This window comes from Otolemur garnettii, unplaced genomic scaffold (assembly GCF_000181295.1).
Source record: "Otolemur garnettii isolate 467f Iridium unplaced genomic scaffold, OtoGar3 scaffold00005, whole genome shotgun sequence".
NCBI classification, from domain to species: Eukaryota; Metazoa; Chordata; class Mammalia; order Primates; family Galagidae; genus Otolemur; species Otolemur garnettii.
This window is the reverse complement of record NW_003852400.1, coordinates 18,105,762-18,126,891: the sequence shown is the minus strand read 5'-3', so window position 1 is coordinate 18,126,891 and position 21,130 is coordinate 18,105,762. Positions and strand designations below refer to the sequence as shown.

Below are 21,130 nucleotides of genomic sequence, written 5' to 3'. Positions count from 1 at the left end.
CTTAGGCTATTTGGTTATAGCTTTCATATAAAAAGGTTTAAATTAGTTTCATAATAGGAGTGTGTACACTGGATACTTTTTCCTCCATTCTTGTGATACTTTGCTCAGAAGAACATTCTCCAGCTCCATCCATGTGAACATGAAGGATGTAAAGTCTCCATCCTTCTTAATCACTTACCATTTTTAATTCCCTTTTTTCCCCTTCTCTCTCTAATAAGCTCTCAGAATCTTTCCATTTTACTAATATTAAGGTTCTAGATATATGATGGGTGCACAGTAAATATTTGTTGGATGAACACATTTTAAACCAAACTGACCATAAGTAGAAGATGAACTACAAAAATGATTTACTTACAATAGTAATAAATTTGGGGGAGTCAATAAAGTGAGGTAACAGATTCTTTGAAAGAAATTTTCTATAAAAATAAGAACATTATTTATATTTGGCCTCACTATACAAAAAACCTTTAACTTCTCCAAAGTATAGGCTTATCATCATTGATGCTAGCGTCTATACTGAAACTGAAGAGGAGGAAAGGGAGTTCAAGGGAAGATCATTTCAGGCAAGTCCGACCTATTGCCTCACAGGGGCTAACAGCTGTTCTCACTTTTTCTTCCTCCTGATGACCATGGCAATGGGAAGAGAGCACAGCACACTGACTGGATGGGTTAAATGGACTGAAAATGATTGAATGAGATAGCATGGAGCTTGTTTTCTGAAATTCATAAGCCCCTGACAAAAAAGACCAGAGCTAATTCAAGAAACATCACTGAAAGGCCTATATTTTGTTTTATGATAGTCCAGAGAATAGTTACAAAATCTTGAGTTACCCTCACTCAGGTACTTCTTCTGAAAATTCCCCTCTCTTCAAGACAAACAAGTAAACAAAACTAATGACTTTATAAAGCAAATGACATTAAAGAATGAAGTCTAACTGTTTAATAATATCAGGGAATACTTATATCTAAACAGTAATGTATTAACCCCACACAACTCCCAACTCCAACATGTAAATTACACAGGGGAAAGATTTTTGAGAGGAGAGAAAAACTTACGGTGCCACTTGCAAGTCCTAGCGTACATTAGAATCTATTTTCCCCAATTGTTATCCTAAGGATAAAAACACATGACAAACTAGGCCTACTGAAAAACACGTTAGCCACTTACTATGCAACCTACTTTTCCTTATCTGTGACTATGAAAAATGAAAGCATCATTGCCACAGGATAGAGGGCACTCTGCAAAGGTCAATATTCAGAACTATGGAGAGTTCTTTTAAGTTCTTTTACACAAAGTAGTCCATCAAGGAAATTTCAGACAAAAAAAAAAGGAAACTGCAGACAAATAAATCCTTTTAGAGTAACAGCTTCTGTTTTTCTTCGTTACACATACATAGGAAAACTCAAGTTATTTTTAGAAAACTAATACTTGGAGTTAGTATTGCAAAGAAGCATACCTCTTTAGAACTATCAGCTGTTTTAATTACAGTGCATAATACTAGGGGAATGAAGTTTGTGGAGTATGTTAATTAAAGGAGAATTAACAGGTTCCAAATCTCATGTATGTACTCTTCAAGGGCCCAATTTAAGTTTACTTCTTCACGAAGGCTAACCTTTTCAGTTCAAATTAATCTTTTTTTTTTTGTCTCTTCTAACTTACTGTCCATATCACACATTCTAGAACTTGGTAATTATTATTTTTGGGGACTTGTTCTGTTGCTTTGGTAGGAGTGCAGTGACATGATTCTAATTCACTACAGCCTTGAACTCATGGGCTCAAGTAATCTTCCCACCTCTACATCCTCAGTAGCTGGGACTACAGGTACACATCACACCACATCTGGCTGGGTGATTTAAAATTTTTTGTAGAGATAAGATTTCCCTGTGTTGCCCAGATTGATCTCAAATTCCTAGCCTCAAGTGATCCTCCTGCCTTGGCCCCCCAAAGTACTGAGACTTCAGGTGTGAGCCACCATGCCCAGTTGTGGAACTTGAAATTATGTTATAATGTTATTTAAATGTCTGATATGATATGTGTTCTTTCTTCCAACATATACAGTTTTTAAGGGTAGAAATGTCAGCTTTATTTCCCACTGATTGTTAACAATTAGCATTCTATGCACGTACTATTCATTAAACTAGAATTAAATGGATAAATGGATTTACCCTTAGGATTCTGAAGCTGGTTCATCAATGCATGGAATTTATCTTGGGCATCTGGCAAGTCCATTTTATTAACTACCAGGAGGGCAGGTTTTGTCTGAAGTTCTTCTTTGTACAACTCCAACTCCTTTAAATCAAAAGAAAAAAACAAAATAATTTTCTGCACAAATTATCTATTTACCAATGTCTTTTTTTACTTAATGGCCTGGGTAATCTAAAGCCCATTCGCATTACTGAAATGCAATATATCCCAATAACCTCAAAACAAAGGAAATCCAGAAAATGTTTCTTTTTATGTCCTATGTTAGTGTATTTTAGCTTATATGACATCTAGAGACATGTGATTCTGTGTCCAGAGCCAAATATAGGTATCTGAACTTTACACAGATAAAATTCAGAAGTCAATAGTAACAATTTAATGTTACACCTGTAGTATTCCTGGAAAAAGTAAATGTAATGAAGAGTTAATCTTGTGACCTTGAATGAGGCAATAGTTTCTTAGATAATACACGAAAAGCACAAGCAATGGAACTTAATCAAAATTAAAAATACGGGGTCTTGCTATTGAGTTTTTTCAGTACCTTAAATATCTTAGACATTAACCGTTACAGATACATGTTCTACAAATATTTTCTCCCACTATATAAGTTGTCTCTTCACTCTGTTGAGTGCTGCCTTTTTGTGCAGAAGCTTTATAGTTTGATGTAAACCCATTTGTCTTACTTTTACTTTTATTGCCTATGCCTTTGGGATTATATCCAAAAAACCACTGTCCAAACCAACATCAAGAAGCTTTTCCTCTATGTTTTCTTCTAGTAGTTTTATATTTTCAAGTCTTATGTTTAAGTTTTTAGTCCTTTTGAGTTGAATTTTTTATATGGGATAGAGGATAAGGGTTAAATGTCATTCTTTTGCACATGGACATCCAGTTTTCCCAACCATTTTAAAGAAACTGTACTGTCCCCATTGTGTTTTCTTAGCAACTTTTAAAAAGATTAGTTGTGATTTATTTGTGCACTACTATTTTGTTCTATTGGTCTATATGTCTGTTTTTATGCCAGTACTATGCTGTTTTGATTACTACAGTTTTTAGTAGGTCTCAAAATCAAGTACTGTGAGATCCTCAGCTTTCTTCTTTTTGCTCAAGACTGCTTTGGCTAGTTAAGGCCTTTAGTGGTTCCATACAAATTTTGGGATTATTTTTCTATTTCCTGTGACAACTGTCATTGGAATTTTGATAGAAAATGGTCTGAATCTGTACACTGCTTTGGGTAGTCTGAGCCCAATCAAAAAACAGCCAAAAGACTTGAATAAATGTATCTCAAAAAAAGTTAAGACATGGCCAACAGGCATATGAAAAAAATGCTCAATATCATTAATCATCAGGGAAATGTAAATAAAAATAATAAAATATCTCACACCTATAAAAATGACTATAATAAAGAAGAAAAAAAATAAGTACTAGAGAGGATATGGAGAAAAAAGAACCCTTGAATACTGTTGGTGGAAATGTAAATTAGTAGAGCCATTATAGAAAACAGTATGAAGGTTCCTCAAAAAATTAACAATAGAACTACCATAAGATCCAGCAATCCTTCTGGGTACGCATCCAAAGGAAATGAAATCAGCGTGTCAAAAGGTACCTGTGCTCCCATGTCCACTGTGGAATTATGCATGATAGCCAAGACATGGAATCAATCTAAGTGTTCTCTGATGGATAGAAAGATATAGAAAATGTGATATGTGGGTCACTATAAAAGTTTTGAGACAGACTGTGCTATGGCCCATTACTTCACTTCCAAGAAACACGGTCAACAGCATCCTTTCTGATTCACCTGTGCAGCTTATTGGTGTAGCTGGGATGACTTCATTTATTTCCACCTGCACAAATTTTATGTTGATTTTTGTGTATCTGAAAACTTTCATAATGATCCACACATTAATATACACATACACACACACACACAGGAATACTGTTAAGCCTATACAAAGAAGAATATCTTGTCATTTATGATAACATGGATAAATCCAGAGGACATTAAGCTAAGTGAAATGAGCTATGCACAAAAAACCAAATATTATGTGATTTTACTATTTTGTGGAATCTAAAAAAGTTGAACTTGGCCGGGTGCAGTGGCTCACGCCTGTAACCTAGTACTGTGCGAGGCCAAGGGTAGATTGCTTGAGTTCATGAGTTCAAGACCAGCCTGAGCAAAAACTGAGACCCTGTCTCTACTAAAAATAGAAAAACTGAGCCAAGAGGATCACTTGAGCCCAAGAGTTGAAGGTTGCTGTGAGCTATGATGCCACAGCACTCTACCGAGCTCTTGGGCTTAGCTGATTCTCTTGCCTTAGCCTCCTGAGTAGCTGGGACTACAGGCGCCACAATGCCCAGCTATATATATATTTTGTTTTTGTAGTTTGGCCAGGGCTGGGTTTGACCTCGCTACCCTTGGTATATGGGGCCAGTGCCCTACTCACTGAGCCACAGGCACCACCCAAGAAAATATTTTCAAATCACGTATTTGATAAGGGACTTACATCCAAAAATACAAAAAGCTCTTACAAGGCTATGAAGGACAAGTAACAAAACTAAAAAATAGGCAAAGAGGCATGGCACCCATAGCACAGTGGTTATGGTGCTAGCCACATGCACCGAGGCTGGTAGGTTCAAGTCCAGCCCAGGCCAGCTAAACAACAGTGACAATTGCAACATGAAAACAGCCAGGTGTTGGGAGGCTGAGGCAAGAGAATCGCTTAAGCTCAAGAGTTGGAGGTTGCTGTGAGCTGCGACACCACAGAACTCTACTGAGTGCAACATAGTTGAGACTCTCTCTCAAAAAAAAAAAAAAGCAAAGAATCTGAACAAATATTTCTCCAAAGGCATACAAATGGCAAATAAGCACATGAAAAGATGCTCAGCATCATTAATCCTAAAAGAAATGCAAATAAAAACTAATGAAATATTGCATTCCTACTAGGATGAGTAAATAAAAACAACAGCTGATAGTTGGCATGCATGTGGAAAAACTGGAACATTTAAACCTTGCTGGAAGGACTGTAAAATGGTGCAGTGGTATAACCAATTTGGAACAGTCTGGCAGTTCCTCAAAATATTAAACAAAGAGTTACCATAAGATCCAGCAGTTCGGCTCGGTGCCTATAGCTCAACCGGCTAAGGCGCCAGCCACGTACACCTAAGGTGGCGGGTTCGAATCCCCAGCCCGGACCCGCCAAACAACAATGACGGCTGCAACCAAAAAATAGCCGGGCGTTGTGGCGGGCGCCTGTGGTCCCAGCTACTTGGGAGGCGGAGGCAGGAGACTCGCTTGAGCCCAGGAGTTGGAGGTTGCTGTGAGCTGTAATGCCATGGCACTCTACCCAGGGGGACAGCTTGAGGCTCTGTCCCAAAAAAAAAAAAAAAAAAGATCCAGCAGTTCCACTCCTAGGTATATATTTAAGAGAAATGAAAACATTTGTCTGCACAAAAACCTGTGCATAAACGTTTGCAGTTGGATTATTCATTATAGATAAAATGTGACAACTAAAATAGGATCCACAAGTCCTAGAAGTCAGCAGCTCATGTATGGGAAATCAGACAGCTAAAATGCACCATGTGGGCTGTGGGAAGGACTACCAGGCCAGGGCCAAACTTGCCAGACCTTGCTCATATGCCATGTCCAGGTTAGACTTTAACCTAACAACAACAGGGACCATCAAAATGTTTTTAGCAGGGAACAAATATCATCTTGGTTCTTTTACAAAGATCCCTCTAGATGCCATATAAAAAAAAAAAGACTATAGAGAAAAGCACAAATGGAAGCAGAGAAGACCAGGATGAGAGTCAATGTTCCAGTGAAAGAGAATGATGATTGTAACGGTATGGAATAAGACAAGTAGATGGATTTCAGAGAAATTCAGAATATAAAACTGACAGAGCTTAACGTATGTGGTCAGAAGAAAGACTCAAGACCACCACTCAGGTTCCTGGCTTACACATTCAGTGAAGTTCCGGGGGTGACGAGGAGTTAAAAAAACATAAAGAGTTCAGTTTTACACATACTAAATTTGAGTGGCTAAAACAGGCCTCTGGTTTAAACACAACTAAAAGAACTGGGTATCAGATGCAGCTTTGGCAGCCATCGGGGTATTTCTGTGACTGAAGCCAATAGGAATGGGTAATACTACACAATAGGGCTAGGACAGAACTCTGAATAATGTTCCTTGAAAGATGAGCAGAAAAGAACCTGACAAGTAGAAATAAAACCAGGAGTTATAGTTAGTTAAGCTAAGAATGTTTCAAGAAGAAATAGATGTGTTAAGGTTGAAGCAAGATGAAGTCTGAGAAGTAAATAATAGGTACTTGGAAACCCAAGGAGTGTTTTATCTGTTGCAATATTTTCAGAAGCAGGTGAAAATTGAAGAACTGGAGACAAGTTTAAATAATTCTTTAAGTGCTATTCAAAGCATTAAAAAGGAGGAGTATTATACTAACTATATTATTACACATAGTACTTTATGCCTACATTAATATTAGACTAGATACAGAACACTCTATAACAGAAAACTTACTTTTGTAAGCAGTAGTATAGTTTCAAAAGCAGTTCTGTATTGAGTTTTGGAAGAAAGCTGAAATCCACAAATGTCAACCTAAAAAAGAGGGAAAGAGATAGTCTTTAACTTAAGAACAACTCTATATTTTTATGTTTTGAAATATTTTGGTCACTCAAGCTAAAAATAATTCCTCAGTCTATACTGGTAACTTAGTAATTCAAAACAAATACCAGAAATTGAGGTATCAAGGTAACTATAATTATTCTGGTAAAATAAGTCACTAATAAAATGAAAAATGGTATAGATAAGAAAGTTTATACCAATTACAGACAAATCTCCCCTGTACTTCTAGCAGCATCAATGAAGTATGAAAGAAGCACCAAATAATAGAGTAGTATGTTAGAAATCTTTGGAAATCAGGTCTTTTTTTTTTTTCTTTTTTTTTGGAGACAGTCTTGCTATGTCGCCCTCGGTAGAGTGCTGTGGCATCACAGCTCACGGCAACCTCAAACTCTTAGGCTTAAGTAATTCTCTTGCTTCAGCCTCCCAAGTAGCTGGGACTACAAGTGCCCACCACAACACCTGGTTATTGTTTTGTTGTTGTTGTCATTGTTGTTTAGCAGGCCTGCGCCGGGTTTGAACCGGCCAGCCCCGGTGATTGTGGCTGGTGCAGTAACCACTGAGCTATGGGCACCGAGCCAGGAATCAAGTCTTGACAAATACAGCCAAACGTGTATCTGATAGAGTAAACAATATCACTTCTATGCCCATATCATACTTAGCAGAGTAAAAAAACTACTACTTTAAGTGTTATTAAAATTTTCTAGGAAAACTCAACTCATTGATGTTCACATTCATTTGAATAGTAACTTGGTATGACTTACCACAAAAAGAAGCTGTCTAGTTCTTTCTATATGCTTCAGGAATCTGTGGCCCATTCCTTTGTTCATATGTGCTCCTTCTATTAAACCTGGAAGGTCGGCTACTGATATCTAACACAAAGTTAAATGGTTAGATGAAAAAGAAAAATATATAAAAATTTTAATTATACACAAAAATTTCCATATTTCAAATATACACAGTTTTTAATTTAAGTTTACCATTGCATCTTTGAAAAGCCAAGATACCTTTATAAAAAATAACAGTATTAAAAATTAAAATCCTTTGTCATCAGACATTAAAGTCCCATTTTTACTTATTAATCTAACACTCTAGAAATTGAGGGATTAATTTAGTATTTACTAATCACATAAACTTATAATTTCATAAACTGTATTGTTCAACATGAAGTTTTCATAAAATTTCAACTTTTACGATCTGAATTTGTGGAAGTCTATTAAGGATATTAAGTTCAGCAAACATTTACTATGCATTGCTCCACACTTTTAAATTCAATTTGTAACTGTCTATTTGGCACTACTATTCCCTTTTTGTTCATATGATACTAGCAGGATTATCAGCTATTCTTACAAAATGAAAAGCACAGTGTTCCTATACTCCTTTCGGAGATGATAAGAATTATTAACATCATTCTACCCTTGTGCTTTTCAACCTTCACTGTACATCATAATCACCTAGAAACTACAGATGTCTCGGCCCTATCCCCAACAAGTTTCGTTTCACCATCTCTGGGGTCCAGACATCATTTATCATTGTTGTTCTTAAATCACCCAGATAAATTTGGAGCTGCTGAAGGGGATAATAAGTAGTACTCTACAACTGCTGTCCAGTGTGAATGAAGAATTCAGTCTTAAAGGAAGTTGTGGCTACATGACAAAGTAGTGTGCACAACAGAGGTTCTGAAATTTCCTTCAGAGGTTCTCTACTGATTTCCTTAAAAACCAACAGTGTTTAAGTTTATTATAAACAATGATTTACAAGTAAAGTTTTCTTTTCCTCTATTGTTTTCTACATCTCTTGTATTTATACTATTTAATACTATATATAATTGAAGTCTTTATTTTTTACTGTTATAATAAATGAACATAAGTTTTTATGCCTTTTGAATTATGTCACAGGAATATATGAACCTACATTAACACATCATTACATCCCAAAGTGCATACTTTACAGTAGGGTTCACTTTTGATGTTGCACATTCTATGGGTTTTAGCAAATATATAATGTATCCACCACTAGAGTATCGAAACAGAATGTTTCAGTGCCCTCAAATTTAAGTGCTCTGCTTATTCACCTCTTTCCTCACTAACCCCAGTAATCAGTGATGACTTTTTTGCTATCTCCATAGCTCTGCCTTTTCCAGAAGATCATATAGTTAGAATCATACAGTAGCCTTTTCACATCAACTTCTTTGTCATATGCATTAAATGTGGTCCATTTGATGGATTTCAAAGATGGTCCAAAGGATTTCATGATTTGATGGTCCAGTTCTCTTTAGAGTTGCATAATATTCCATCGTCTAAATGTACCACGGTACAGGGTGTCCCAAAAGTCACTCCTGAAGTTGCTACACATGGGGAAAATTTTCCCTTTAGGAGTGACTTTTGGGACACTCTATATCTTTACGCATTCACCTACTGAAGTGAAGTTGTTTCTAGGTTTTGGTAATTATGAATGAAGCTGTCATAAGCATCCATGTGGAGACTTTCATGTGCACATAACTTTTCAATTCATATTTAGGAGCACAACTACTAAACAGTACATTATATATTTTAAAAATTTTATTAATTTTTTATTTTAATTATACAAAGAGCTATAGTTCTTTCTTACCAAGGAAAAGTAAATTTTAAATAGCTAAATGAGACAAACAACTTTTTTTTCCAAAAAAAGGAAGTTGGAATAAAATCTTTTCTATGAACTTTAGAAAATGTTTTCAGGAAAGGAAGATCAATACAATATGGTAACAAAAGAAGGACTTGCAATGAGAAGGAACAGACTAGGGAGATAAAGATATGATGTACCAATAAACTGGACTTAACCTTTGGAGGAACCAGAAATTAAATTCTTAGACAACATTTTACTAGGTAGTGCTCAGAAGAATTATTTTGACTGCCATAAACAAAATCTTACTACTTTCTCTCCCTCACACCACAGAAATATAAAGCCCATATACCAAAACTAAATATCTTTACTTCTAACTGAATGTTTTATTTAAAAAGTCCCCACCTGTTTGAAATCGTTGTACATAATCTTTCCAAGTTCAGGCTTTAGTGTTGTAACTATAAGGAAAAATAACAATAAATTAAAGCTAGAATAAAGGCCAGTACTCTCTAACTAGTTTTAGCATTATGCACAGAATGAACAGTATTTCTTTGCTGTGAACAGTTTAATTCAGATTTTGTTCTAATTTGCTGAAATGGAAGCTATGATAACCTTTGCTTTCAAAAATGCGGAAAAAGCACACAGATTTTTATAATCTGCACAGGCCTAATCTAAGTCTGAAATTTTTTCTACTGCACTTTAAGTTGCATGATAATAAAGTCCGGGGAAGTGAGGGGCCAGAATTTAGGTTCTATCATGGGGTTTGTAGATGACATTTTTCTAGTACTTTCTCATTCAGTTATTCTTAAGCTTCACCAACCCTATACTAGCCTCTTTCCTAGGACTTACTGTTTTTCCTCTTTTCTTCTCAAGTTTTGTGTATTATAACAAATATTGGCCACGCATTTTATAGCAATTAGTTCAAAATTAACTAGTTCATCAGAGTCTAATTTTAGAATGGCTTAATTTTATTTTCCAGGTTAATGTCGTTCTGTGTCATTTTGTTTAATGATGGCAGAGATCCTGTCATGTCACTCCTTACTCCTCCCTAAGCTTCCTTTATCTCTCATCTAGTTCCTGCAAGAACCTACTAACTGGTTTCTGCAGATCTTTTTATGTCTTGCACCAATCCATTTTCTATATTATAGGTAGAGATCTCTTTAAAGGAAAATCTAATCATCATATCCCTTGCTTAAAGGCTTACAACTGCCTTTGAGAAAGAAAGATCAGATAGAGCCCACATGATCAGTGTTTTTTAATTTATTTTATTGCATAGCTCATTTGAATCTATAAACTTATGAGGCACACTTAAATTATGTTGATCAAAAAGAGGAGTAAAAAAAAGAATACACTTACTGTGCTTCGAACTTCATTCAAAAATAATTTAATGATCTTTAAAACTTCTCACGGCACCCAAGTTTAAAATCACTGGTCTAGGTGATACGGTCTTCTCCCCATCTCTAGCCTCATCTCAATTCCTCTCTCTCACCTCCTATCTCCAGACCACAAATCTACACCACATCACCACTAAGCCTTGTATACAGGCTATTCCTTCAGCTCCACTTCTTCACGAATTATTCTTCACATCTCAGTCCAAGCATCACACTTTTCAAGAAAATAGAAAGCAGTCACCGACACTAGCCTCTTTCCTTGACTTATTGTTTTTCCTCCTCTTTTCTTCTCAAGTCCTATGTATTACAATAAATATTGGCCATTCAACCGTCTTTCACAGTACCCTTTTAAATTTCCTTGTATTTATTACTGATATATATGCTTTCTCCCACTCATCTGTAAGCTCAGTGAAACTCAAGAACAGTAGCCATTTCTGCATAGTAGTCTTTGTAACCCCACAACATAATGCAGTTCCTAGAAATAAATATTTTCTAAATGAATGAAGTATTCTTCTCAGCCTTCCTAGTTCTTTATCAAAGAGCTTGATAAAGGGTAGGTGGCTCACAAAATTCTAACTAAATCAAAAGTGTTTAATAAGGAGGACAAAGAACTTTGCTGAAGGGTATAAAGGTTTCAAAGATTAATGAAAAATGCATGTATTTTATCTGCCAAAAGTTTTTAAACTAAGGCTATCCTTAGAGTTGTCATTTTATTCATATTAAAGAAATATTAGTCTTTAAACATTTATCTCCACGCATTAAAATACACAATCAAGTTGTACTTACATGCATAATCTGCAATTGCAGGTTTTGCGTGAGAAACTCGACTTAGCAAAGAGGATTTTCCAGCATTTGGGAATCTAAAATGAGAAAAAAAATATACAACAAATGCCAATATTAACACTTGTTCATTTCTGAATCCCTAAGAATTCAAGTAGACTCCTTCCAAGTAGCTAGGACTATAGTCCCTCATGCCCACAAGGATACTTTAAAAAAACATTTGTGTGTGTGTGTGGGGGGTGGGGGGGGGCTCTTGTTATACTGCCCAGTCTTGTCCCAAATGATCCTCTTACCTTGGTTTCCCAGAGTGCTGAGGGAAGGTCAAGTGCATGAGCCAGCTTGCTTGATCAACATTTCTTTTTTTAAAGAATACTTTACAGTTGCTTGGCCTCCTTTTGTTGTTGTTGTTTAAAAGAACACCTTATTAATAAATAGGGAATGACAGCAGAGCTGCCTAGCAGAGCTGCTGTGAGGAGCCACAGTGCAGAACATTCTACTATGGGGCCACTGCAGGCTGGGGCCCTAACCAGGTTGGCCTGCATTTTCAACCAAATAATAAAGGGTGAGTATCTTTCAGTCGTAAAGTATAATTTACTTGACTAATTTCCTACTGACAGACATTTAGGTTGTTTCCAATTTCTCACTAATATAAATAAGACTACCAAAAAATATGTATGCAGCTAGAAATAATCATCTCTGAGTGGTGGGATTAATCAACAACTATTTTTTCTTTTTGCAAATAGGGATGTATTATTTACCTTTTTCTAAAAACTTTAAGCAATGTAGTGACTATCCTTAAGCCTTTGAGCACATCTTTGAACTCTTTCTTGAAATAAATAGATAAGCAAATCGTGGATTAAAATATATGCTCATATGAAAGGCTTTTAATTTCTTTCTTTCTTTTTTTTTTTGTAGAAACAGAGTCTCACTTTATCGCCCTCACTAGAATGCTCTGGCATCACACAGCTCACAGCAACCTTCAACTCCTGGGCTTAGGTGATTCTCTTGCCTCAGCCTCCCAGTAGCTAGGACTACAGGCACCCACCACAACGTCCGGCTATTTTTTTGTTGCAGTTTGGCCGGGGCTGGGCTTGAACCCACCATCCTTGGTATATGGGGATGGCGCCCTACCCACTGAGCCACAGGTGCTGCCCAAGGCTTTTAGTTTTATTGCTAAATTTCTCTCAAGAAAGTCTTCATGTGTATGAAAGTACTAGAAAGTGGAGTCACTTAAAAGATTCTTTCCTAAATTTCAATCATTTATTTTCATTAAACTTATCCAACAAATATTTATCAAGCACTGACTTTGTATTGGGCACCATACTAAGCATCAGAAATATAGTAATGGAACAAATGTGATCCCTACCTTCTTATGGAAGCTCTTCTTTCAAAAACTCTGCCAAACTTACATTTGGAAAAATGATGCAACATTTTGCAAATATTAATTTTGAATTCATAAAAATTTATAAGCTCTATAAGGAGCTCTTTTAACAATGATCCTCGTAAGAAAAATCTTTCTGCAATTTTAAATGTAATTATGTGTAATTTGTTAATGACTCATTTCTCTTGGAATAAACATTATTTTCTCACATCCTGTTTCACCCAGGCTCTTGTAACTTTTTGAAAAGCAAACTGCAAACATTTTTGTCCAAGATTACCACTAGCTGCGCTTATTTATTTCTAATATCTTCATAGTTTCATAATAATGAGTAAGCACATAAAAATGAAAGCAACTATTTTCAATAAGATAAGTGTAAGGAGAAAGAGTATGCTAATGGCTGAATAGATGTTTGAGATTTTTCTTGAAAAGGACTGAATGAAAATTTTAGAGGCCGAAATCCAAGCTATGCAAAGATCAGATTTGGCAACAGTAGTGTAAGTGTACTAATTACATGAGAATTTTCCTTTAAGGTTCAGTCCATTCCATTCGCAGAACCAGCAAAAAGGATATTTCTCAGTAGTAACTTTTCAAAAATAGATGCCCAATTAAAAGCACTAGGATACATATGTTAACGCACTAGAATCTTGATGCTTGAATTTCTGGCTGTCATTTCTTCTACTTCTGAAGATCTTAGTATTTTATGTAGCTGCCAATAAGCTGGCAACATACTGATGATGATAGGAGCAGCTCCCATTCATTGGCCTTCATAAATGCAAAGGATCTGCTCTGCTGTGTATATGCATTAGCTTACCTGCCAACATTTTAAAGCAACCACTTTCCTTATCCACTATTAAAGATAAGAAAACAAAGGCTTAGAGAGGCTGTATAACTTAGCCAAAGATCAGCTATACAGAAGATTTGACTTCCTAATCCAATAATCTGAGTCCCCCACTACTATTCCACTTTTACTACTCAGCCTTGCTAGGCTCTTATTAAACTATAAAGGTGTCTTTTTGGAACCTGAAACACATTTTCCCACCAAATGTAACTGTGAATGGCTAGATTTCCAGTCTTGCTCACAGAACTCTACTAAACCTATAATGTTCCTAAATATTACAGAGGATTACAAAACTTATGCCTCACACTCTCATAGCTATTGTTTTATTGAGAACATTAAATGCGAATGGCAAGCTAGGTTCACATCTTTTCTTTTTTTGGAGATAGAGTCTCACTTTGTCACCCTCAGTAGAGTGCCACGGAATCACAGCTCACAGCAACCTCCAGCTCTTGGGCTTAGGTGATTGTCTTGCCTCAGCCTCCCAAGTACTCGGGAATAGAGGTGCCTGCCACAACACCCAGCTATTTTTTTGTTGCAGTTTGGCTGGGGCTGGGTTTGAACCCACTACCCTCAGTATATGGGGCTGGCGCCCTACTCACTGAGCCACAGGTGCCACCTAGGTTCACATCTTTTCTTCTTATAATTTTAGCAGGAATGGAACCTCTGTGAATTCTAAGCCAATGGGGGTTAAGACATAGTTGCTGGTCAGGTAGGGCAAAAAGTGAGAGATTCAAACTTCAGAGTCTTGTAAAGAAGCTATAAAAAGCTGGGCAGGGTGGCTCACAGATCTGTAATCCCAGCACTTGGGAGGCTAAAGTGGGAGGATCATTTGAGCCTAGGAGTTCACGGTCAGCCTGGGCTCTGGGAGGCCAAAGTGGGTGGATCGCCTGAGTTCAGGAGTTCACGACAAGCCTGAGCAAGAGTGAGACCCTATATCTACTACAAACAGAAAAATTAGCCAGGGATGGTGGTGGGTGCCTGCAGTCCCAGCTACTTGGAAGGCTGAGGCAAGAGAATCTCTTGAGCCCAAGATTTTGAGGTTGCTGGGAGCAATGATGCCCTAGCACTCTACCTACAGTGATACAGGGAGACTCTTGTGTCACTCACACACTCACACCCAGTCTCTTAAAAAAAAAAAAAAGAAAGAAAAAAGAAAAATCAGCCCATGTGGTGGCACATGGACTCAGCCCATGCTGAGTCCCAGCTACTTAGGAGGTTTAGGCGAAAAGACTTTTATGGAGCCCATGAGTTTAAGGTTGTTAAGAGCTATGATGATGTCACTGTACTCAAGCCTGAGCAAAAAACAAGAAAAAAAAAGCAGCAGCAGCAGCAGTTAAGATAGCTGGAGATGATGATGAAAAGACCTTTCTTTGGAATGCAAAGAATAAAACTAGGAATTGGGAGTAGAGCAGTCCCTATCTTTTCCGTAAGCTTTCCACCTGAACAATGGTAATTCCGTAAGAGGGCTGTAGAGTGGAAGGAGGACAGAGAAGGGAGAAATGCAAACTGAAGATTTCCCTTCCTTCATCTACTCACTATCTTGCTATCTATCCCCCTCCACTGGGCAGCAGCACTGCAAACCTCACAGCTAAACTGCATTATTTAATCAAAGAATGGAGGCTGGGGGAAGATAACAATCTTGTGAGGTCTGCAGGACTAAAATAGGCAGATACTAAGCAGAGCCGTGAAGGATACAGAAACAGTCATAGTAAGATCCGACGGTGTCTGAGAATTCTGAGAATTGAGATTGGCTGGTAAGCTAATTTAGCTATCTGATTACTGACACCTCAAGGCCTCTATTAAGACTCAAGAGACTATCTCAATCTTTTCTCTCTTTTTATTTTCTTCTATATTTTTTTTTAAAATATGGTTTGTTTAGATTTCTAATCTTATTCCTTAATACCTGCTAACAATCTTTACACTATTATATATATTGTATTTGACTGATTTTTCCTTCTCTATTCATTCTTTAATATTCCCATTGATCTATTCCAGGCATTCTCAAACTACGTCCCGCAGACCACATGTGGCCCACCGAGGACATTTATCTAGCCTGCGAGTGTTTTTTCCACCGCTGCTTGTCCTGCTTAGCAGTGGACTCATCCTGGGGCCCGCAGTCTGGCCCTCCAATGGTCTGAGGGACAGTGAACCGGACCCCTGTTTAAAAAGTTTGAGGACCCCTGATCTATTCAATTGCTCTTACTTTCCTTTTACAAATGAATATTAATGATGAAACTCTGTTGACAATCTGAAAATAACTGCATTTAGCGGCATATTTCCAAAATACAGTTATTGTATATTTGTAACACAAGTGTATATACAAAATTGTGTACTGCACCATACAACACACAAATTCCATACACTAGAAATAATTCTGGCCCCAAATTACCATGTACATTTATTTTCTATTCATAGACTATTTGAAGGTACGATACAATAATAAAAATATGAATGATACTTACCCTACTAGGCCTACGTCAGCTATAAGTTTTAGATCAAGGTGAATTATTCGTTTCTGCCCTTTCAATGGTAAGAAATTTGTAAGTAATTTACCACCAAGACCTCCTTCAGCTACCAAAATTCTATCACCTTCTTTATTGAGTTCTCCTTAAAAAAAGAGAGAATACAACAAAGATCAATAAGTAGGATAATTAGTGTATTTTCTTTCAGAAATACATGCCAGGAAGTTCCAATTTAAAAATCCAAGGGGCTAAGCAAAAGAATTAAATTTCAATTATAAAGTCTAACCCTAGAAAAACACTTTTGTAAAAAATTAAAAAGAGACTAAATATTTTAAAACAAAGTACTCTTATATCTTTACAATAATCTGAAATGTACCAGTCAATTTTGAACAACTTTTATGTTTTAAAATGTTCTATTATAAATTAGTTGCTGAGGCTCTTAACATTAAAAAAATTACTCCTATACTCAAAACAAGGAAAAGGTAGAACAAGACGATCATATAGAAACCTCCCAAGATTATCCCTCTGCAAAACACAAAATTGAACAACTATCCACACACAGAAGCACCTTCAGAAGAACCAAAAATCAGGTGAATAATCACAGTACCTGATGTAAACGTTATTTCAAGAGGCAATGAAGAGGGCAGAAAAGGCAGCCCTTCCCGCCTACGCTACGCCATGACAGTACACATGCAGTGCCATGACAGTACACAAAGAATCTGTGTGACCACAAGAGAGTGAAATGGTTGTGGGGCTTTGCACTGGAACTCACAGCCATGCTGTCAACCAGAGAACAGAGCACAGGGAAGATCCTGCCAGTGCCCACTGAGGGAGCATTTAGACCAGCTGGGTCACAGGAAAATCCTCTGCCCCCAAACCCAACATCTGGTTAGCCCCACTACCAGCTGACAAAAAGTGGCCTGGGGCATGAAATTAATGTGTATGGCAGTCAGGCTGAAAAGGATGTAGTTTGGGCAATTCCTGCAGCTGTGCTGGCTCAGAGCCAGTGCACTTGGGGCACACCTGACCCAGTGATATACCAGAGGGGTGGCCAAACCAGTGCCTGTGTCACCCATCCCATGACTCTCGGCATTGCAGCTCAGGAAGTCTTTCACGTGGAGAAAGGGTAGAGTTCAGAGGACTTTGTTTTGTAATTTGTGTACTAGCTCAACCACAGTAAAATAAGGCACCAAACTGACTCCCAAAGCCCCTGAGTCTGGGGCTTATTTCCTGGACATTTCAGAGCCACTCTGGACCAGAAGGAAACGTGCTTCCCAGAAGGGAAGGATCCAGTCCTGACATGATTTACTACCTACTGACTAAAAAGCCCTTGAGTTTTTAATAAACATCAGAAATGGCCAGTAGCAGTCACTTGGGCTTTGGCTGAGACTCAGCTGGCTCCAGGTGTAACCTGTTGTGGTGTGACCTGGTGTAGTCCAACCTGCAGTGGCCATGAGGGAGTACCCACATTACTCTTCCCCAACTCCAGCACAGAGAGTGAGGGAAGAGAACAAGAAACTTTGCCTGGTAATCCAGAGAATTCTCCCATATCTTACCCAAGTGCACCATGAGTCTACAAGAGTCACTGCATTACTGTTCTTGGGGGCACACCCAGTACTATTATGACTGCAGTGACCAAAGACTTAGATCACAACACTAAATTCCCTTTGAATATCTGGAAAGCCTTCTTAAGAAGGATATGTTCAAACAAGCCCAGCCTGAAAAGAATAAAATAAATAACTTTTCAAAGCCCAGACACCAATGAACATCCATAAGCATCAAGAATAGCCAGGAAAACTCAACAAATGAATTAAAGAAGGTACTAGAGACCAGTCCCAGAGTGATAGAAGTAGGGGACATTACATTTCAGACAAGGAATTCGAAAGAGTTGTACTGATGAAACTCATCAAACTTCAAGATAACACAAAGAAGGAATTCAAAACCCTAGCAGAGAAATTCAACAAAGTGACTGAAAAAATAAAAAATCAAGCAGAAATTCTGGAGCAGAAAAATACAACTGGCAAACTGAAAAATATATCAGAAATTCTCAACAGCAGAATTGATCAAGCAGAGAAAAGAATTAGTTAGTTTGAAGACAGGCCTATTTGAAAATATAGTCAAAAAGAGGAAAAAAATGAATAAAGAAGAATGAAACATACCTACAAAATCTAGAAAACAGACTCAAAAGGACAAGTCTAAGAGTTATGGCTTTAAAGAGGAGGTAGAGAGACTGAAATAGGAAGTATATTCAACAAAATAATAACACAGTTTTCCAAATCTAGAGAAAGTCATCAATATTAAAGTACAAGAAGGTCCCAGAACATCAAGCAGATTTAACTCAAGTAAGGCTACCACAATGAATTTAATAATCAAGCTCCTTAGGGTTACAGATAAAGAAAAGGGCCTAATAGAAGCAAGAAAAAAGAAAAAAATATATATAGGAACTCCAATAGGTCTGGCAGAAGACTTGAATATGTCATGTTACTCTCTCTGGACTGTAAAGGGAAACCTTGCAATCCAGAGAGAGTAGCATGACATTCAAAGTGTTTAAGGAAAAAAAAAAACCTTAACCCTAGAATATTACATCCTTCAAACATGATGGAGAAATAAAGACTTTCCCAGACAAACAAAACTGAGGGATATAACCATCACCAGACCTATCCTACAAGAAATGCTAAACCAAGTTCTTCAATATGAAAAAAAAAAGACATTCGTGAACAGTAAGAAGTTATCTGAAGGTATACAACACACAGAAAGTGCACAAATATAGAATACTGTTGTAATTGCAGCACATGAACAAATATCTTGAGTAAGAAAACTAAAGATAAATCTATCAAAAATAACTAAAATACTGTGAAAAAGAAACCAAGACAGTAATACCATTTACAATAGCTATAAACAAAATTAAATACCTAGGAGTAAACTTAACCAAAGAAATACAGGATCTCCATAGTAAAAACTATAAAACCTTGATGAAAGAAACTGAAGAGGTCACAAACAGTGAAAAGTTTTCCACGCTCATGATAAATCAATATTATATTTCTCACTAAAGTATCAAAGTTGGGGGGGGGGGAAGATGGCCAACAGGTACCAGTTTCCGACAGATGCTCCTGTCCAGAGGGAAGGATAAAGTTCAGAAAATACCCAACAAAATTGAAGACTAGGAGCCCAGCGGAGAAACAAGAGTGATATCTGCAAGACACCTCTGCTGAGGCAAGTTACGACTCCTAGAAAGCAATCTACAGGTACATAATACATCTTGAAGGGAGGGTGTCCGCCCCCTCCCCCAAGAAAGTTGTGTTTTTCTCTTTGTTTTCTCTTTGTCTGCTCCTGTGAGTTTCCTACAGGTGAGCAGTGAACTGAGGACTTACTGTCTTACCCCACCTGTGACAGCTACAGAAAGTGGGGTCTACTCTCTTAGAAGGACCCTGCTGAGACTCGGAAACCCTCTTGCCATGCAGAAAAATCGAACTAACCTTTCACTGCCATTTTGAATTCCCAGTCCACCCTTCTACCTTTGCCTGCAGAGACAGTGAGAGGAGGCCCAAGAGCAGCATCCCCACACTGCTGCGGGACCAAGCACCCTGTCCCAGAACTGCAGCCGGAGAACTGCTTTGGCTGCACGTTCCCTGCATGGCTGCTGGTGCTCCGCTGTTGCTCCCCAGCACCCACGCAGGGCCCCCGAGAACTGATCAACCCACATATTCCCCACACGACTGCTGGTGCTTTGCCACTTCTCCTGGGCACCTGAGCAGGGCACCCCAGGACTGATCCACCTGCGCATTCTCTGTGCAGCAGCTGGCACTCTGCCACCACCCTGGGAACCTGAGCGGAGGTCCCCCCCCCGAGGACTGATCTACCCGCACATTCCCGGCACCCCAGGCCCGGTGGCCTGAGAGCTGCAAGAGGACAGTCAGTTGAGAGGGAACCACACTGGAGTGGCAGTACCCTGAGGTGAAGAGCAGCAGCCACAGCAGCTAGAACAATAAGGCTCACACCCCTGAGGCTTTTCTGGACAGACATACCCTATCACTCCAGGCAATCAGAAGAAGCTGGCATCTTCTACAATAGCAGCCACTGGATGAATGGTTTGGGGACAGTCTCCAAATGGGGCAAATTCAGCAGAAAAACTCTGGTAACTCGAATAACCAGAGTAGATCAAGTCCCCCAAGGAAGGATGGGGAAGATGCAATTGAAGATCCCATCCATAAACAGATGGCTGAGATGACAGAAATCGAGTACAGAATCTGGATAACAAGATTAACAGAATGAAGGAAAGGTAGGAATTAGAATTTCAAACTATTCAAAAGCTGTCTCAAGAATTCAATGATTTCAAAGATAAAATGACCAAAGATTTTGAAACACTGAGGCAAGAGGTTGCAGCCCTCAAAGATCTGAAAAATACGGTAGAATCCCTCGGTAACAGAATGAAACAGGCATAAGAAAGGATCTCTGACACTGAATACAAAGCTTCTGAATGTGCTGAAGCACTCAAGGATGAAGAGAAATGGAGAGCCAAAACTGACCACTCTCTAAGAGAGCTCTGGGATAATTCGAAGAAAACTAATATTCATCTTATGGGAATCCCTGAAGGCGACGAAGTTGCTTCACAAAGCACAGAGGCTCCTCTTTGTGAAGTTATGAAAGAGAACTTTGCAGACATGCCAAGAGATTCTGAAATTCAGACAGCACACAGTTTCAGAACCTCAGGACGACTCAACCCGAATAAAGACATCCCCCAGGCACATTATAATTAACTTCACTAAAGTTAAGATGAAAGAGAAAATTCTGAAAGCAGCTAGACATAAGAAAACCATAACCTACAAGGGGAAGAATATTA

General features: G+C 38.0%; 1 protein-coding gene across 1 annotated transcript in view; it reads right to left on the bottom strand.

The window, feature by feature from the left end:
* GTPBP10 (GTP binding protein 10) overlaps nt 1-21,130 on the bottom strand; it is a 33,041-nt gene that overhangs the window by 593 nt on the left and 11,318 nt on the right. The window contains exons 4-9 of the mRNA XM_003782655.2: nt 16,291-16,435; nt 11,616-11,689; nt 9,844-9,896; nt 7,602-7,709; nt 6,736-6,813; nt 2,167-2,290 (exon numbers count right to left, since the gene is read on the bottom strand). Of these exons, the coding sequence (XP_003782703.1) occupies nt 2,167-2,290; nt 6,736-6,813; nt 7,602-7,709; nt 9,844-9,896; nt 11,616-11,689; nt 16,291-16,435 (582 nt within the window). The remainder of the gene's footprint in view (nt 1-2,166; nt 2,291-6,735; nt 6,814-7,601; nt 7,710-9,843; nt 9,897-11,615; nt 11,690-16,290; nt 16,436-21,130) is intronic.